The sequence below is a fragment of the Stegostoma tigrinum genome, chromosome 38 (genome assembly GCF_030684315.1).
Source record: "Stegostoma tigrinum isolate sSteTig4 chromosome 38, sSteTig4.hap1, whole genome shotgun sequence".
Taxonomy (NCBI): domain Eukaryota; kingdom Metazoa; phylum Chordata; class Chondrichthyes; order Orectolobiformes; family Stegostomatidae; genus Stegostoma; species Stegostoma tigrinum.
In genome coordinates this window covers 14,393,666-14,414,453 of record NC_081391.1, presented here as the reverse complement: position 1 = coordinate 14,414,453, position 20,788 = coordinate 14,393,666, and the positions used below count along the sequence as shown (strand labels likewise).

The 20,788-nt window shown below is 45.2% G+C and overlaps 1 protein-coding gene across 1 annotated transcript; it reads right to left on the bottom strand.

Moving 5' to 3' along the window:
• Positions 1-202: 202 nt before the first annotated feature.
• Positions 203-15,035, bottom strand: LOC125447017 (ferritin, middle subunit-like). The gene is made up of 6 exons (XM_059640699.1): positions 14,943-15,035; positions 12,539-12,685; positions 11,722-11,847; positions 10,469-10,619; positions 2,174-2,225; positions 203-353 (listed from the first exon to the last, which is right to left on the bottom strand). The coding sequence occupies exons 1-6, from the start codon at positions 15,033-15,035 to the stop codon at positions 203-205; spliced, it is 720 nt and encodes a 239-aa protein (XP_059496682.1).
• Positions 15,036-20,788: the final 5,753 nt, after the last annotated feature.

Below are 20,788 nucleotides of genomic sequence, written 5' to 3'. Positions count from 1 at the left end.
TGTGTGTGTGTGGATGATGGGCAAATGTGTGCACAGCAAGATCCCACAACAGCGGGACAATAATGACCATACGAACATCTCTTTTTGTGATGTTTAATTGAATGTTAATTACTGGCCAGGGTAACAGTGAGAAAACCCCTGACCTTTTTCATTATAATATCACAAGATCAAAGAGGCCTCATGGATTACTATGTTGGATGTGTCAGACTGGATCTTGTGTCAGGATCCAGGTAGCAGCTGCAAGATGCTGAGTGAGAGGGTTTTTGGAGCTGATGTCATGACGATTGACTGGAATTGAAACCAGCAGAAGTGGGTAGCTGTTAAAAAGGGAGAATATTGATTCTGAAAATAAACTGCAAGAAACATAAAAACAGAAAGCAAGAGCTTCTGCTGGCATGTAAAAGGAGGGTAGTGGAGGATTCAGCTTGGAATCAATAATGGGGAACAGGGAAATTGCAGTTAATTTAACCCAATACTTTGCATCATTCTTCACATTGGAGGAGCGTCCCAAAGATAGTATAGAAGCCAAGTGTTTGTGGGAGGAAACAGCTTGTAACTATTATGACAAAGTATTTGATAAATTACTGAGACTAAAAGGTAGACAAGTCACCAGGGCCTGATGTCCTGGAATCCAGGATTTTTAAAGGAAGTGGCTCAAAGACAGGGGATGCATTGGTCAAAGTATCCTGGAATTCACTAGATTTCAGAAAAAGTGGAAAAACGCTAGCATGAAACCCCTGTTCCACAAGGGAGGGAAAGCAGGAAACAATTGGCCAGTGAGCCTAATAGCTAAACAAAACGAAACTAAAGAGCTGTGGATACTGGAAACCAGAAACAAAAACCAGAATAGCTGGGAAAACTCAGTGGTTTGACAGCATCTGTGGAGCGAGAAGGCAGGGTTAACGTCTCAGGTCCAGTCAAGTTCTGAAGAAGGGTCACTGTACTCGAAACATTAATCCTGCTTTCTCTCTCCACAGATGCTGCCAGACCTGCTGAGTTTTCCCAACTATTTCTGAGTTTATACCTTTATCCAAACTTGCTGACGATACAGAAATAGATGTGCGGGCATGTCGTGACATAAGGATTCAGTGCGGGGATAGATCAAATGAGTAAGCAAAATCTTGGCAGAATGTAAGAAAGTGTGAGGCTGTGCATTTCAGTCAGAAGACTCAGGAGGAGATTGGTATTCAAGCAGAGGGGGAACTCTTCATGAAAAAGAACAGTGCAGAGGGATCTGAATGTTTTTGTACATGAAACAGGAAAATAGCAGCAAATAGTTAAGAAACGGAGTGGAATTTTGGCCTTTATTGCTAGGGGCTGGAATTTAAAAATAGGGATGCCTTGTCACAATTATATAGCGTGCTGGTGAGGTCACACCGAGAGTACTGTGTACTGTTTTGGTCCCTGTATTTAACAAAAGGTATGCTTACATTGGAGGCAGTTCCAAAGATGCTGATTCCCAGGAGGGAGGGCCTGACTTATCAGGAACAGCTAAACAGGTTAGGCCTTTATTCATTAGAGTTGGGAAGAAAGAGGGGTGATCTTATTGAAACATACAAGAATCTGAGGGCTACTCATAAGGTAGACATTTGGAAGATATTTTCACAATTAGCGGAGTCTCTAACGAGGGAACACAGTTTCAGAGAAAAGGAGACACTCATTTCGAACTGGGATGTGAAAGGATTCCTCTTCCAGAGGGAAGTGAATGCCTGGAATTCTCTATCCCCAGAGGGTTGTGGAGGCTAGATTACTGAACGTATTTGAAGAGGCAGCTGATAGGTTTTTGAAATATTGAGGATTTTGAAGGTTGAGGGGAGCTGGTAGGGAAGAGGAGAGGAGAGCTGGGGCTGATCAGTCATCATCTGGTTGAATGCTGGGACAGGTTTGAAGGACTTACTCCTATCCCAATTTCTGATGTTCCTATGTGATTGAGCAGGTTCAGTATGTCTCATGTTGGCTACCTTAGCCCTTTGTTGAAGGTCAAAGTTCAACAATTCAATCCATCCAGTTTATCTGATGTTATCAGCACCCATCATTTGTAGGCATTGAGTAACAGGAGAAGGTAAATGGAAAGCGATTGATTTGAGCAATGGTTCAGTTCTTTTAAAGACTTCCACATGATGGTTGGCCATGTGCCTGAAACGTAAACCGCACATGTCCAAGCCACGCTCACCCACCCGACGCCTTTGATGTGTTAACCCAGAACATCAGGCGATAGAGATTGCCTGAAGAAAGAGGATGTAACACTGTATTTGGTAAAAATTACACTTTGCAATGTGGTTGGCTCTTAACTTCCCTCTGGGCAATTAGAGATGGGCAATAAATGCTGGCCTAGCCAGAGACACACTCAGCCTGTGAATAAATACAAAAAAATCATATTCTACGGTACAGACAGAGAGAGGGAGAGACCAGGTGTATTCTGTAATTAAACTACGTACAAGACTCTAAAACAATTTTGACCTGAGTAGTTTTTTGAAGACAATGCTCTAGAAGATACATTGATCATTGTATTTATGTATTTTATATCATTCAATGGTTTTTAATAAAATTCTGAAGAATTAACATAAGCTTCATGATGTGTTTAAGAAATGTGGAAGAGGTTGACTGGCCCCGAGGGTCTGAGTTATGAGGAATGATTGGAAAAGGTTGGATGAATTTCCCTTACATCAGTAAAGGTTAAGAAGGGATCAAAAACAGAATTTGCTGGAGAAATTCAGCCGTTCTCGGCATCATTTGTGGGAAGAAAGCAGACATTTCAAGTTTGGTGACTCTTCATTAGAGCTGTTAGTAACTTGGGAAAACAAAAAAAATAAACAAAAAATTATGCTGAAGCTGAAGTTGAGGGATGTTTGAGGAAAAAGGAGAGGTGAGCGGATGGGAGACAGACAGAGAGAGAGAGACACACACACAGACAGAGACAGAGAAAGAGACAGAGAGAGACAGCGACAGAGAGAGACAGAGAGAGAGACACACACAGACACAGAGAGAGAGAGACACACACACACGCAGACAGAGAGAGAGAGGGAGAGACACACACAGACACAGACAGAGAGAGGGAGAGGGAGAGACACACACAGACACAGACAGAGAGACACACACACAGACACAGAGAGAGAGATACACACACAGACACACAGAGAGAGAGACACAGACAGAGAGAGAGAGAGACACAGAGAGAGAGAGGGAGAGACACACAGAGACACAGAGAGAGAGAGACACAGACAGAGAGAGAGAGACACACAGACACAGACAGAGAGAGAGACACACAGACAGAGGGAGAGTCACACACAGACAGAGAGAGAGACACAGACAGAGAGAGAGAGAGGGAGAGACACACACAGACATAGACAGAGAGACACACACACAGACACACAGAGAGAGACACACACACAGACACACAGAGAGAGAGACACACACAGACACAGAGAGAGAGAGACACAGACAGAGAGACACACACACAGACACACAGAGAGAGACACACACACAGACACACAGAGAGAGAGACACACACAGACACAGAGAGAGAGAGACACAGACAGAGAGAGACACACACACACACAGACACAGACAGAGAGAGAGAGAGGGAGAGACACACACAGACACAGACAGAGAGAGAGAGACACACACACACAGAGACACAGAGAGAGGGAGAGACACACACAGAGACAAAGAGAGGGAGAGACACACACACAGAGACAGACAGAGAGAGGGAGAGACACACACACAGAGACACAGAGAGAGGGAGAGACACACACAGACACAGAGAGAGGGAGAGACACACACACAGAGACACAGAGAGAGAGAGGGAGAGACACACAGAGAGAGAGACACACACATAGACACACAGAGAGAGGGAGAGACACACACACAGAGACAGACAGAGAGAGAGAGAGGGAGAGACACACACACACAGACACAGAGAGAGGGACAGAGTCATAGAGGGTATGGCATAAGAATGGATCCTGCGGACCAACCGTTTCATGATAAACAGGTTTCCCAAATTGATCTCGTCCCTTTTTGCCTGTGTTTGGAACATACTCTGTTAAAACTTTCCTATTCGTGTACCTGTCCAAAATGTCTTAAGTGTTGTAACTGTACCTATATCTGTCACTTCCTCTAGCAGCTCATTCCACTTCTGAACCACCTTCTGTGTGAAAAAGTTACCCTTCCAGTCCCTTTTAAAATCATTCCCCTCTCACCTCAAACCTATACCCCACCCAAGGAAGAAGACTTCAGCTATTTGCCCTATTCATGTGCCTCATCATTTTATACACCCCTTATTAGGTCACCCTTCAACCTCTTATGCTCCAGTGAAAAAATGAAATGAGTAATAAAGGAGATTATGGATAGCAGGTCAGAGTGAGAAAATGCGTTATCTGTGCTGGATGCAACCCATATAATGGGTAATTACTGGAAAAGCTCAGCAGGTCTGGTAGTATCTGTGGAGAGAAATCAGAGCTAACATTTTGGGGTCCAGTGACCCTTCCTCAGAACTGACGGTAGCTCGGAAAATGTTGGTTTTTATGCAGAAGATGGGTTCACTGGGGGAGGCGGGGAATGGGGTAAGGCATTAACAGTAGGTGGGGATATAGCCCAAAGAAACAGAAGAACAGTTGGACAGACAAAGGAGTAGATAATAGGCAGCCTGGGAGAATGAATGTGGGGGGTGGGGGGTGGGGGGTGGGGTGCGGGGTGCAGGGCGGAGGGAAACTATCGGTGGCTAACAATGGGCCATGCGCAATAGCAGACCATGTGCCTGCTGTGTGGGGTTTGCAGTAAAGAAATGAGTAAATGTGCCTCAGCCCGAAAATCATTTCTGAGGATAGGCAGTTCATCAATATCCACGACAAACCAACCGACTCCCCCAGTTACCTTGACTATACATCCTCACATTCTGCTTCCTGTAAAGACTGTATTTCATCCTCCCAATTCCTCTGTCTCTCTCGCATCTGTTCTGCTGAGGCCAACTTTGACAGTGGCGGCTCTGAACTTTTCGCCTTTTACCTCGACCGGGGTTTCCCAAGCAGCATTGTTGACAGGGCCCTCAGTAGGGTCTGACCCATCTCCCACACCAGCCCTCACCCCCTCTCTTCCCTCCCGCAACAGTGATAGGGTTCCCCCTTGTCCATACCGACCATCCCACCAGCATCTACATCCAGATGGCCATTAGTTGCCATTTCCACCACCTCCAGCAGACTGCCAAATCCAGACATAATTCCCCTCCCCTCTTCTCCACCTTCTGCAGGACACCCCAGTCCATTTCTTCACTCCCAACAACACCCACTCCCCCCACAGCCGTATGGCACCTTCCCCGGTAACCGGCGAAGGGGCAACACCTGCCCATTTACCTCCTCCCTCCCCAGTATCCAAGGGCCAAATATACCTTCCAGGTGAAGCAACACTTTACCTGCCCTTCCCAGCATCTAGTCTACTGCATTCGCTGCTCACAGTGTGGTCTCCTCTACATTGGGGAAAACGAAGTGCAGAGTGGGTGACCTCTTTGCCAAACGCCTACATGCTTCCTGCAAAAAAAAAGAGACCCTGAACTATCTGTTGCCAGCCACTTTAACACACCAGCCCATTCCCTGGCCACGATCTGACTCAGGCTTGCTGTAGTGTTCCAGCAAAGCTCAGTGCAAGCTGGAAGATTGGAAGATCAGCACCTTATTTTCCACTTGGGAACCCTACAGCCTTCTGGACTCAATACCAAGCTCGACAATTTTAGGACCAGAGGTACCCCCTCCCATGTCTTTGCCCCTAGCCCAACACACCAGGCCTTGTTATCAGAGATAACCCTCTGATGAAGGGTCTAGGCCCGAAACGTCAGCTTTTGTGCTCCTGAGATGCTGCTGGGCCTGCCGTGTTCATCCAGATCCACACTTTGTTATCTAGGCCTTGTTATCACATGGTCTGATATTACACACGACCTATTACGAGTCCCCAATAACAGCTATTCACCCTCCCAGCCAGATTGCTGTCTGCTCCTATGTCTGTCCAACCACACTCTCTTTGTGCTCTACCTCCACCTATTGTTTACTTGTTAACCTGCCACCGCGCACCCCCCCACCCTATCTTCAGTATTAATAGAACATTTTCCTAGCAACCATCAGTTCTGAAGGGTCACTGGACCTGAAACTTTAACTGATTTTTCTTCACAGATGCTGCCAGGCCTGCTGAGCTTTTCCAGCAATTTTTGCTTTTGTCTCCACCACTTCAGATGTTTGACAGCAGCCAGGACAAAGCTTGATCTGCTCTCTGCGCGTCACCTTACGCAGTCAATCCCTCTACTGCCTCTCTAGTACGTTAGCGCACTGCAGAAACATCGCAAACACACAACCTCATACACCCAGAAACTGAAATGCTGTCTGGTACAGGAACATCAAATTCCACTCCCACAGCAAAGTCACACACACACGCCAGCTCGAGTCAGCATTCTGTCACAGCGGAGATTGTGCAAGACATTGGCGAGGCCTCTTCTGGAGTAATGTGTCTGGTTCTGATCACCTTGTTATAGGAAGCATATTATTAAGCTGGAAAGAGTTCAGAAGTGATTTTTCCCAAGAGAGATTTACCAGGATACTGCCAGGAATGGAGGGCTGGAGTTATAAGGATAGGCTGGGACTTCTCACTGGAGCATGAGGTTGAAGGGTGGCCTTATAGAGGTTCATGAAATCATAAGGTAAATGGCAGGTATCTTTTGCCTAGGGTGGGAGATTTTAAGACCTGGGGGTATTTTCCCTAAAAGCTGAGAGAAGGATTTAAAAAAAGAGAAACATAAGGGATTTAATTTTAATAAGAGCAATGGTTGATGTAGGATGAACCTCCAGAGTAAGTGGTGGATATGGCTACAGTTATAATATTTAATAGACTTTTTTGGACAAGTATACAAATAAGAAAATGTTTGTGAAGGACATTGGTCAGTGTAGGTAGATAGGACTAATTTAGTTTGGGAACATGGTCAGCATGGGCCGGTTGGACCAAAGGGTCTGTTTCCATGCTGTATGAATGACTGAGCTAGTGGTCTGGAAACCAAGCCCCGGCCATTCCTGGAGTCTTCACAAAAGTTAATTTAAAAAACTTTGCAGGAGTCTCCATACAATTTCCCTGCTAGCTTGATCTAGGCTAAGAGGCAACATGATGCATGTTTCCTTGCTTAAATGCGAACAATCACACAGGTAAACAGCTAGGAGCTTGTACCATACCTCTATAAAGACGGTCAGAATTCATCTAGTAACCTCATCCTGCCACACAGGCAGGAAAGAAACTACTGGTGTTATAGACAACTGGGAGTTACAGTTCAAGAGAACCAGGCCTCAGTTGGCGGAGACAATGCTTTTGCTTGCCAGGTATCTCTCACCTTGTTCAACAGTATTCACTCTAGAAAACGACAATGTTGTCGAAGAGACTACTGAGATACAGGCTACAAGACTAGGTGGGATTGAGGTTCACAAGGAAGAGGTATTAGAAATCCTTCAGAGGGTGAAGATAGATAAGTCCCCTGGGCCGGATGGGATTTATCCGAGGATCGTCTGGGAAGCCAGGGAGGAGATTGCTGAGCCTTTGGCATTGATCTTTAACTCGTCATTGTCTACAGGAATAGTGCTAGATGACTGGAGGATAGTAAATGTGGTTCCCCTGTTCAAGAAGGGGAGTAGAGACAACCCTGGTAATTATAGACCAGTAAGCCTTACCTCAGTTGTTGGTAAAGTGTTGGAAAAGGTCATAAGGGATAGGATTTATAATCATCTAGAAAAGAATAAATTGATTAGGGATATTCAGCACGGTTTTGTGAAGGGAAGGTCGTGCCTCACAAACCTTATTGAGCTATTTCAGAAGGTGACCAAACAGGTAGATGAGAGTAAACCGGTTGATGTGGTGCATAGGGATTTCAGCAAGTCGTTCGATAAGGTTCCCCACAGTAGGCTATTGTACAAAATGCGGAGGAATGGAATTGTGGGAGATATAGCAGTTTGGATTGGAAATTGGCTTGCTGAAAGAAGACAGAGGGTGGTAGTTGATGGGAAATGTTCATCCTGGAGACCAGTTACTAGTGGTGTACCGCAAGGGTCAGTGTTTGGTCCACTGCTGTTTGTCATTTTTATAAATGACCTGGATGAGGGCGTAGAAGGATGGGTTAGTAAATGTGCAGACGACACTAAGGTCAGTGGAGTTGTGGATAGTGACGAAGGATGCTGTAGGTTGCAGAGAGACATAGATAAGCTGCAGAGCTGGGCTGAGAGGTGGCAAATGGAGTTTAATGCAGAGAAGTATGAGGTGAAGCACTTTTGGTAGGAGTAACCAGAAGGCAAAGTACTGGGCTAATGGTAAGATTCTTGGTAGTGTAGATGAGCAGAGAGATCTCGGTGTCCTTGTACACAGTTCCTTGAAAGTTGCCACCCAGGTTGACAGGGCTGTTAAGAAGGCATACAGTGTTTTAGCTTTTCTTAATAGAGGGATCGAGTTCCGGAACCAAGAGGTTATGCTGCAGCTGTACAAAACTCTGGTGCGGCCGCACCTGGAGTATTGCGTACAGTTCTGGTCACCGCATTATAAGGAGGATGTGGAAGCTTTGGAAAGGATGCAGAGGAGATCTACTGGGATGTTGCCTGGTATGGAGGGAAGGTCTTACTCTTACGAGGAAAGGCCGAGAGACTTGAGGCTGTTTTCATTAGAGAGAAGGTTGAGAGGTTTGAGAGGTGACTTAATTGAGACATATAAAATAATCAGAGGGTTAGATAGGGTGGATAGGGAGAGCCTTTATCCTAGGATGGCGACAGCGAGCACGAGAGGGCATAGCTTTAAATTGAGGGGTGAAAGATATATGACAGATGTCAGAGGTAGTTTCTTTACTCAGAGAGTAGTAAGGGAATGGAACGCTTTGCCTGCAACGGTACTAGATTCACCAACTTTGGGTACATTTAAGTCGTCATTGGATAAGCATATGGATGTACATGGAATAGTGTAGGTTAGATGGGCTTCAGATCAATATGACAGGTCAGCACAACATCGAGGGCTGAAGGGAAGGGCCTGTACTGTGCTGTAATGTTCTATGTATGCATTTTTAATTTCTCATTTCCTAGTTTGATTTCTTTGCAGGAGTCACAGCCATCAGCTGCAAAGTTGCTTGTGTACTGGTCAAAAGGCCACTGCTTACACTAACATGCTGAAAATTAAACTGGCTTTCAGTATTCTGCCAACACACCATCTCCCTTTGCAGCATGCCAGCGGGCCCAACTATTGTTCACACTCAAATGGGTTCAGCCATCCAAGTGCTAATCATGTAGCTGTCAGATGAACTTTGACATTAACAATTGGTCAGAGTTCTGCAACCAAAATCAGTAAGCCATAGCTAACCAGACGTGTCAGCCAGCTTACAGACTTAGACTACTTCCCCTCTCACTGTTTGAAAAAAAAACACCAGTGTAAACACAGCTTACAATGAGTTTGAATAACCTGCTTTGAGGCAAGGGCAGCAATTTCTTCCTAGTTAGACTTATTTTGATTTCAAATTGTGGACAGTCAATATGACTGCTTCACCATCATGGAAGCGTTTCTCACCATCATGGAAGAGTTTCAGGATTCTGACTCCAACTGCAGAGAGAGCCAGCTAACAACAGTATATCTTGGGGGGGGGGGAGGTCGTGGGGAGAGAGGAGAAGAGTGCAGGGGATAGGGAGAAGAGGAGAAGAAAACCGTAACGCTTGGACACTGGCGGGAATAATGAAGGTGAACAGGTTACCACACCAAAAAAGGGCCAGGTCATCTCATTGTACACCATAACTTCAGAGCTAAAGACTAAAGATGGTTGAGTCTAGAAAGTTGGAATATATACACACTCCCTATTCACCCTTTGCTACAATCCAGATGGTAGCAGTTGATGGCCATACAAACCATGAGGGATATCACTTTTACACAAGCAGAACTGCTCTTACTCAACCCCTTCAAAGTACTCCATTAACGAAGTTCTTTGGAGAAGAGCTATTTTAAGCTATTGAGATGCTAGATGTAGTTGGAGAACCTGCGTTGATTAGTCATGTAGACTCACAAGTGGGCCATGCAGCCCATTAATTCTACTGCCACGAGGCAATCATAGCTGAGCTGCTTACCTTCAATTTCTTCTAGTCCTGATTCACTCACTGAGGCCAGATAAAAACATTTCTTGAAGTGTTCTCAGCAACGTACAGGACATTGCTAGAAGAGGCTTGCATCCCAGCAGTCACTATGGACTAGGCACTATTCTACTCCTTCCCTGAACAGGAGGGGGTCTGCTAGAAGTTTAAAGAGTAGAAGAAATTTGAAGAGTTCCAGTCAGTAAACACATCCTGTAATTAGACTTGAAGGTTGAGAGCCACAAAGTGCAAGAATTAAAACAAAGTGATGGACACAAATATTGATTTTTTTTATTTCCATTTGGAAATATGACACTAGTATTCTGTATAGTATGGTGGTGGTGTAGTGATGCACTAACTGCTGTCCTCCAGGGAGAGCCTGTCAAACAGGTACTCTCCCATCCCATTCTCAGGGGCTCCCAGGCGCTTCAGGTTGGTGATGTAGTCCCCGAGTTGCTTGATGATCCTCACCTCCTCATCCAAATAGTGAGTCTCCAGGAAGTCACACAGCTGCAAGAGAAAGGAGCAAGTTACTGCAGATGCTGAAATTGGTATTGGAACCAGGGGAAAAAGCTAGTGATTATGGGTCAGACAGCATGCATGGAGAGAAAGGAAGCTAATGTTGAGGCTAGAGCTCTGAAGAGTCATCTCAACTCCACATTAATAAAATGTGAGGCTGGATGAACACAGCAGGCCAAGCAGCATCTCAGGAGCACAAAAGCTGACGTTTCGGGCCTAGACCCTTCATCAGAGAGGCTCTCTGATGAAGGGTCTAGGCCCGAAACGTCAGCTTTTGTGCTCCTGAGATGCTGCTTGGCCTGCTGTGTTCATCCAGCCTCACATTTTATTATCTTGGAATTCTCCAGCATCTGCAGTTCCCATTATCTCTCAACTCCACATTAGCTCACTTTCTCACCATGTATGCTGCTGGACCCCTCAGCAGGAACTGCCCCTGGAAGTGCCAAATGTGGCCTATTCCCTCTATAGGGAGAGGAGGTAGAAGCACAGCATGGAGGAATCACTATGGACCCTGTGTGTTATTGGCTGATCATGAGTTTAAGCCAAAGGCCACTCAGCCTGGAATGAGGCTAGAATAGGATCAGTCAAAAATCAAACTAGGTTTCTTCAGGTTTAGAATAAATATCCCAAGTTGTTTAATCAGAAAACAACTGATGCATATATAGCAACACTACATTGTAAATTGAGAGATTCTGAAAGTACCAAAAGCAACAGTTTTGATGCGCAGCAATCTCACATCAATTAACCTGGGAAAGTTTGCAGCTGTCAAATGAGGGATTATGATGCCAGTGTCTGGAGATAACTTAAAAACAGGATAAATTCCCTCCATAGTCACCAAGACAAAAGGGAACAGGGTACATTAGTCCACCATAGTATTAAAAGAATGCTGCATTGTGGTTCTGGAATAGTTTGTCGAGGACATTGCCCCTCAGTTGCAGGTCTGATCCACAGCTGAAGAGATGAAGCATGGTGCTATTTTACCCAATTGCCAAGTGTACTTAATGGATCTCAAATTGCCCTATTTATGGCAATACTACAATGAGGTGTTGCCCCGAGAGTGTAGCGGTGATGAGAATGTGGTGGTGAAGCTTACATGAGGGTCAGTCTGGGCTGTGGCGAGTTGGTGTAGATCCAACAAACTCTGGTTCACATTCTTCTCCAGATCCAGGGCAACCTGCATTGCCTGCAGGCTGTTACCCCACTCATCCCTCTCTGGCTTCTGAGGATGGAAAGGAGGACAGGTAAGCTCCAGTGTAAACAGTTGGCAATGCCAGTCACTTTCACCAGTTCTGAAAGTGAACAGGAATCAACATTGAATCTTTCTATAGAGAGAAAACTAAAGGTATTTCTCCAGCAATTTGCTTTCACCTTGCTGGCTTGTACTGGTGTCACTGAAGCACAAAGCTTGGGAACAGGTCAATGTTCCTCACTGAAGTTACAGGACAAGTAAACAACAGTTTGTACACAAGGCCACCTCTGTCCCCACCAAGTTGGGGACATTCTTAGACACTTAGAAGACCCAGTGTGGAAACAAGCCCTTCAGCCCAACAAGTCCACACCAACCTAGACCTATCCCCCTAAATTTACACATCCCTGAACACTGGGTAATTTTGCATGGCCAGTCCACCCAGCCTGCACATCTTTGGATTGTGGGATGAAACCAGTGCATCTGGAGGAACCCCACACAGACAATGTGCAAACTCCATGCCAATAGTAGCTGGAAGGTGGAATTGAACCTGGGCTACTACAGCTGAGGGGCAGCTGTGCTAACCACTGATGCCCTGAAATTCTGGTCCCTGCAGGCAGGGACACAAACCTTTCACTCCTTACTCCCAAACAGGTGTGGAAGATGCTGTCCCTGATGACTGAGCCATATCACGAGAGCAGCCAAGCTCACTCCCAACTCCAACCTTCACATCCTGGAGCAGGACTTGGCCTCCACACTGATTCTGGAATTTCAACAGCTTCCCGGCATGTTCCTGCTTCTCCTGGGATTGATCTTTGAAGAACTGGGATAAGTGGGGGAGGGCAACATCGTCCTGGTCAAAGTAAGACATCTGGAAGGGAGATTAGAGTTAATGTGATCAGAGATAATGGGAACTGCAGATGCTGGAGAATCCAAGATAACAAAGTGTGAGGCTGGATGAACACAGCAGGCCAAGCAGCATCTCAGGAGCACAAAAGCTGATGTTTTGGGCCTAGACCCTTCAGAGAGGGGGAAAGGGTTCTGAAATAAATAGATGGAGGGGACAGGCAGATAGAAGAGGGCTAGAGGAGATGATGATAGATGGAGAGGAGACAGAGCGGTCAAAGAGGCAGGGATGGAGCTAGTCAAGGAGAGTGTTGGTGGGGAAGACAGATAGGTCAAGGGGGTAGCATGTGGTTAGTAGGTAGGTCGTCAGGGGAGAAATAGGTGAGGGGAAGAACAGGTTAGGGAGGCAGGGATGGGCTGGGCTTGTTTTGGGATGTGGTGGGGGGTTGGGGAAGATTTTGAAGCTTGTGAAGTCCACATTGATACCATTGGGCTGCAGGGTTCCCAGGTAGAATATGAGTTGCTGTTCCTGCAACCTTCAGGTGGCATCATTGTGGCACTGCAGGAGGCTGAGGATAGACATGTCGTCTAAGGAATGGGAGGGAGTCAAAATGGCTTGCAGCTGGGAGGTGCAGATGTTTATTGTAAACCAAGCGCAGGTGTTCTGCAAAGCAACGCCCAAGCCTCTGCCTGGTTTCCCTGACGTAGAGATGGCCACAACGGGAACAGCGGATGCAGTACACCACATTAGCAGATGTGCAGGTGAACGCGTGCTTGATGTTGAAAGTCTTCTTGAGGCCTGGGATGGGGGCAAGGGAGGTATGGGGGGAGGTGTAGCACTTCCTGCAGTTGCAGGGAAAAGTGCCAGGTGTGGTGGGGGTTGGATGGGAGTGTAGAGCCACAGCCTCCGGAAAGGGAAAGTGTCTTTGGTGGTGGGGTCAGATTGTAGATGGCAGAAGCGTCAGAGGATGATGCGTTGGATCCAGAGTGTGGTGGGGTGGTATGTGAGGATGAGGGGGAATTCTGTTTTGGTGGTTACTGTAGGGACAGGGTGAGAGGGATGAATGAGCTGTGGGAAGTGCAGGAGACACGGTTGAGAGCATTCTTGACCACTGCAAGGAGTGGGGACGCGCAGTGAAAGGAGTGGAGTGTTGCAGTCCTTGAAAAAAAAACAAGGGCAGAGAGAACATGTTAGTGTCCCATTAACAAGTCATTAGCCACAATTTAAGTTCTCAAAAGCTGGAACCAGACCTGTTGCAGTCATCTACTCCCAATTAGATTAGGCAATACAAGGTCAACATCCCACTTTTCAAATCAACACAGGGAAGGTGTTAATAACCCAAGGTTATGCATTTCCAGCTGTGAAGAGTAGCCCAAGAGAAGAGCAGTCAATTTAATTGTCTAAGTGTTTGAATCATAGGTAAGTTTCTTAATGAGTCACTACTCAGTCAGGCCAAGATGTTTACATCAATATTGGACTGCAGCATCTAGCAAGTGGCAACTTGGGTAAGGCAAGTTGAAAGCTTAACCAGGGATACAACTGGCCAGTACAAAGAAAAGAAAACCAAACTACTGGAAAATAGGACAAGTTGGGAACTTTGATCCCAACATTTTCAGTATCTACAACGACATTAAAAGGAACTGGCACATTACTACCAGTACATTAGGATTGACTAGAGGAAGGGAAATTCAGTTTCAGTCCAAACAATTTAAAAAATGTGCCCAACACATTTTTACATCCCCAGGCAAAAACATTTAAGTGGGAGAAATCTGGAGATACAGCAGGTATCAGGAAGTGATAGGAAACTGTATAATGCCTAATGACAGCTGCCTTTACCCAGCTTGTCCAGTAGGCATCTTCATTCCCATAATGATGGTTAACCCAACTCCTATTGAGCCAACACTGGGAGATACCATTAAGATAGTTCTGGAGAGTTACCCCAAAACACAAGTCACATACAGAGAATGTGTTTTGAAGACTAGCTTTGACAACACTTTCCATCCACAGATGTTGTCTCACCAACATCCTATTCCATGGTAAATTGGAAGCTATCATAAATATTAGCTTACTTTATTAAGTGGTTAAGACCACTACAAAAACATGCTACATATCATTTGGATAAAATGAGAATATTTTCAAAACATTATTTCAGAAGGACATCATTCAGCCCATCATGGCTGGCCAGGTATTAACACTAGCTTACAATTCCTTTACATTTCCCCCCCACATAAAATCAGTTAAGTTTACATCATATTGGAAGTCACTTCAAAAAAAAAATCACCAAAGACTGATAGAGATAGGAGGCAGTGAGCTCCACATTAATCTGCTTGTTGACAGCAGCTTCACAATCCTGGTGATAGTTCTGAGAGGCCATTTTGTGACAAAGTACACTTTCCCCAAATTGCCACTAAAGCACACAGCTACTTTTTTTTTCCTCCCCTCCTTCTGTCCCCCAACTAAGGCCTAACACCAACTACATCTGAGCCTGGAGTCCCATTGAATTTGAATTTATACCCCTAGAATTAAGTAGCAATTCAATGACATCATCAGTGATGGCCAATTGTTAATCAATTGATCAGCTGCCATGTCCAATCAGATTCCAATGAACACATGGGGAGATTTGGACCCAGGAACCAATCAGAATCAACAACTCATCAACAAAAACGTTCTGATTGACCTTTGATCTCCTTCTGAAGTGCAAATTGTAAAAGTGTCTGTAGTGAAAATGACAAGAAAATATGGTTTAAGATATAATTTTTAATTTGGTTTAATTTATTTTTGTCACGTTCTGAGATACGATAAAAAGCATCATTTTGTGTACTAACTACACAAATCATATCTATAGATCATAAGACATGGGAGTGGAAGTAAGGCCATTCGGCCCATCAAGACCACTCCGCCATTTAAATCATGGCTGATGGGCATTTCAACTCCACTTCCCTGCACTCTCCCCGTAGCCCTTGATTCCTTTTGAGATCAAGAATTTGTCGAGCTCTGCCTTGAAGGCATCCAACGTCCCGGCCTCCGCTGCACTCTGTGGCAATGAATTCCACAAGCGAACCACTCTCTGGCTGAAGAAATGTCATCTCATTTCGGTTTTAAATTGACCCCCTCTAATTTTAAGGCTGTGCCCACGGGTCCTAGTCTCCCCGCCTAATGGAAACAACTTCTGAGCGTCGACCCCTTCTAAACCATACATTATCTTGTAAGTTTCTATTAGATCCCGCCTCAACCTTCTAAACTCTAATGAGTGCAATCTCAGGATCCTTAGCCATTCATCATATGTTAAACCTACCATTCCAGGGATCATCCGTGTGAATCTCCGCTGGACACGCTCCAGGGCTAGTATGTCCTTCCTGAGGTGTGGGGCCCAAAATTGGACACAGTATTCTAAATGGGGCCTAACTGGAGCTTTATAAAGCCTTAGAAGCACTTCGCTGCTTTTATATTCCAACCTTCTTGAGATAAATGACAACATTACATTCGCTTTCTTAGTCACTGACTCTACCTGCAAGTTAACCTTTACAGAATCCTGGGCCAATACTCCCAGATCCCTTTCTACTTCTGCTTTATGCCTGTATTCTTTTTTCCAAAGTGCAAAACTTCACATTTACTCACATTGAATTTCATTAGCCATTTCCTGGACAACTCTCCTAAACTGTTTAAATCTTTCTGCAGCTTCCCCACCTCCTCAGTACTACCTGCCTGTCCACCTATCTTACATAAATGCATCAGGATAATAGAACAGAATGCAGAATATACTGCTACAGCTAAGGAGAAGGTGAAGATAAACTTTAATATACAAAAGGTCTGTTCAAAAGTCTGATAAGCCGTTCCTAAATCTGTTGGTGCAGGTTTTCAAACATTTGTATCTTTTGTCTGACGGAAGAGGGTGGAAGAGAGTATTACAGGAGTTGGGAAGGGTATTAGATTGTGATGGCTGCTTTCCCAAGGCAGCGGGAGATATAGATGGAGTCAGTGGGTGGAAGTTTGGTTTATGTGATGCACTGGGCTGTGTTCACAACTCTCTGTAGTTTCTTGTGGCCTTGGGCAGATTAGTTGCCATACCAAACTGTGATGGATCTAGTTAGGATACCTTGTGTTGTGCATCTATAAAAATTGGTAAGGGTCATTGTGGATATGGCAAATTTCCTTAGCTTTCTGAGGAAGTAGAGGCGTTGTAAACAGCTGGGCTCCAAGCTCTGATCCTGCAGTACCCCTCCAGGCACTGGCTGCCTCTCATAAAAAGACCCATTCCAATTCCTACTTTTTCTGTTTCCTGGCTGCAAACAAGTTCTCTACCCACATCAACACATTACCATTAATGCCATGCACATTTTCTTGACCGTAGTGTCAATGTGGATGGACCAGGACAGATTGTTAGTGATGTTTACTCCCAGGAACTTGGAGTTATCAATCACCTCCACCTCAGCACCGCTGATACAGACAGGAGCACGTCTTCCACTCTACTTCATAAAGTTGATGGCCAGCTCCTTTGCTTTGCTGACATTGAGGGAATCTATGACATTAAGCTATCTATCTCCTTTTATATTGTTTGATATCTGGCCCACTACAGTGGTGTCATCAACAAATTTGTAAATGGAGTTAAAGCATAATTTAGCCACGCGGGTGTGTGTGCATAAGGAGTATAGTAGGGTGTTGAGTGTACAGCGTTGTGGGGCAACGGTGTTGGGGATGTTGTCGCTACTCCTTACTAACTACGGTCCGGAATTTGAGGACCCAGTTGCAGAAGGAGGAGCAGAGTCCTGGGTCTTAGAGTTTGATGGGGTTATGGTGCTCATGGCAGAGCTAAAGTCAATAAATAGGACCCTGGCATAGGTGTCCTTGTCATTCAGATGTTCAAGGGATCTGTGTAGGACCAGGGAGATGGCATCTGACATGGACCTATAATGATGGTTGGCGAGTTGTCGCGGATCAAGGCAACCTGGGAGGCCAGAGTTGATGTGTGCCATTTCTAACCTCTTGAAGCACTTCATGATGTCAGAGCCAGTGGGTGGTAGTCCTTAAGGCACAGTGCCTGATTTTTCTTATACTCTAGCTCCTGATTTTGACATTTGAAGGGCTGAAGAGAAGCATAACATGGAGTTGTGTCAATTTGTTACATTGAGGGTATTAATGTGCGTGGTATTAATGGTAATGTGCTGATGTGGGTAGAGAACTTGTTTGCAGCCAGGAAACAGAAAAAGTAGGAATTGGAATGGGTCTTTTTCTGAGAGGCAGCCAGTGCCTGGAGGGGTACTGTAGGATCAGACCCTGGAGCCCAGCTGTTTACAATATATGTTAGTGACTTTCATAAGGGAACTAAATGCAATATCTCCAGATTTGCAGATGCCATGGGGCAGAGTGGGAAGGCGAGATGTGAGGAGAATGCAGAGTTGCTTCAGTGTGATTTGGACAATTTGAGTGAGTGGGCAAATAACATTGTTGTGGTTTGACAGCAGTGGTGGGCTGCACACTCATAGGAGAGAATCATAGAATCCCTACAGTGTGGAAAGAGGCCATTCGGCTCATTGAATCTGCACTGACCCCACATGGAGCATCCTAACAGACCTGGCCCACTACCTTATCTCCATAACCCTGCATTTACCATGTCTAAGCCAGCTAGACTGCGTACCCCTGGACGTTATGTGGCAATTTAGGATGGCCAACCACCTAACCTGCTCATCTCTGGAGAGAGAGAATGAGAGAGAAAGTTGGCTGGTGGTGGTTTAACCTGGAGGTCACCATACTTTAGCTTTTGTGGTGATCTCAGCTGGTGTAGGATTTGAACTCAGGCTGTTGGCATCACTCTGTGTTACAAACCAGCTGTCTGACCAACTGAACTAACTGACCTTCTTGAATGGCAGATGGAGAAGACCAGAAGGTGTAGGAGCAGATTTAGGCCCATCAGGTCTGCTCTGTCATTCAATCATGGCTCAACCCCATTCTCTCGAGATCCCTGTTCTAATCAAGAATGTCTATCTCTTTTTTAAATACATTCAATGACTTTGCAGTTACAGCCCTCTGCTGCAATGAGCTCACAGATTCATCACCCTCTGGCTGAAGAAATTTCCCCTCATCTCAGTTCTAAATGGCCATATCATCTTTTGGAGATGGTGCCCCCAGGTCCTACTCTCTGCTACTAGTGGAAACATCTTCTCCACATCCACTCTGTCCAGGCTTCTCAGTATTCTGTAAGTTTTAAGCAGGTTCCCCTCATCCTTCTAAACTCCATCAAGTACAGACCCAAAGTCCTCAACCGCACCTTATATGACAAGCCCTCATCCCCAGGATTAGAAGAATCATAGAAATTTCTCACCACGGAGACAGGCCCTTTGGCCCAAATCATCTATGCTGACCAAATATCCCATATAAATCTAGTCCTTTTTGCCAGCATTTGGCCACTATCCCTCTAAACCCTTCCTATTCATGTACCCATCCAGATGACTTTTAAATGGTGTAATTGTACCAGCCTCCACCACTTCCTCTGGCAGCTCATTCCACACGTGCACCACACCAATGAAAACATTGCTCCTTACATCCCTTTGAAATCTCTCCCCTCTCATCTTAAACCTATGCCCCTCTAGTTTGGGACTCCCGTACCCTGGGGAAAAGACCTTGTCTATTTACCCCATCCATGCCCCTCATGATCTTATAAATCTCTATAAGGTCACCCTCTTAGCTTCCGATGTTCCAGGGAAAATAGCCTCTCCCTATGGCTCAGACTCTCCAACTTGGCAACATCCTTGTAAATCTTTTCTGAACCCTTTGAAGTTTTATAACATCGCTCCTATAGTAGGGGGACTAGAACTGAAGACAATATTCCAGAAGTGGCCTCACTGATGTCCGATACGGTCTCAACATGACCTCCCTCCTGTAATGGGGAGACCAAAATTGCATGCAGTATTCCAAAAGTGGCCTAACAAATATCTTGTCCAGCTGCAACATGACCTCCCAACTCCTAAACTCAATGCACTGACCTATAAAGGTTAGCGTGCTAAACACCTTATTCACTTTGCTATCTACCTATAATTCCACTCTCAAGGAGCTGTGAACTCGCACCCCAAGGTCTCCTTATTCAGCAACACTTCCCAGGTCCCTACCATTAACTGTACAAGTCCTGGCCTGGTTTGCCTTTCCAAAATGCAGCACCTCACATTTACAAAAATTAAACTCCATCTACCACTCCCCGGCCCAATGGTCCATCTGATCAAGACCCCATTGTAAACTGAGGTAACCTTCTTGGCTGTCCACTACATCTCCAATTTTGGTGTCATCTGCAAATTTACTAACCGTAACTCCTATTTTCACATCCAAATCATTTTTATAAATGACAAAAAGCAGCGGACTGGCACCGATATTTGTGGCACACCACTGGTCACGGGCCTCCAGCCTGAAAAGGAAGTCCTCACCACCACCTTCTGTCTCCTACCTTTGGGCCAGTTCTGTATCCAGTTGGCTAGTTCTTCCTGTATTCCATATGATCTAACCTTGCTAATCAGTCTATCATGAGGAACCTTGGCGAATGCCTTACTGAAGTCCATATGGATCACGTCCACCACACTGCTCTCATCAATCCTCTTTGTCGCTTCTTCAAAAAGATCTCAATCTACATTCTTGTGAAACTCCTCTTAACCCTGTCCAATGCCAACACATCCTCTCTTAGATACAGGACACAAAGCCACTCATAATGTTCCAAATGCAGTCTTACCAGAGCCTTATACAGCCTCAGCAATACATCCTTGCTCTTGATTTTTAACCCTCTTGAAATGAATGCTAACGTTGCGTTTGCTTTCCTAATGAATCTGCATGTTGACCCAAAGAAAATTCTGAACTAGGACTACCAAATCCCTTTGTGCTTCAGAATTCATTTCCCTATTTAGATAATGGTCTGCATGTCTACTCTTCCTACCAAAGTGCATAACTTCACACTTTGCCATTTGTATTCCACCTGCCACTTTTTTTTAACCTACTCTCCTAGTCATTCTGCAGCCTCCCCACTTCCTCATCGCTACCTGTCTCTCCACCTATCTTTGTGCCACCTGCAAACTTAGGCCAATGCTCTTGATCCTTCATCCAGATTGTTAATGTATAACATGAATAGTTGTGGTCTCAATGCTGACCCCT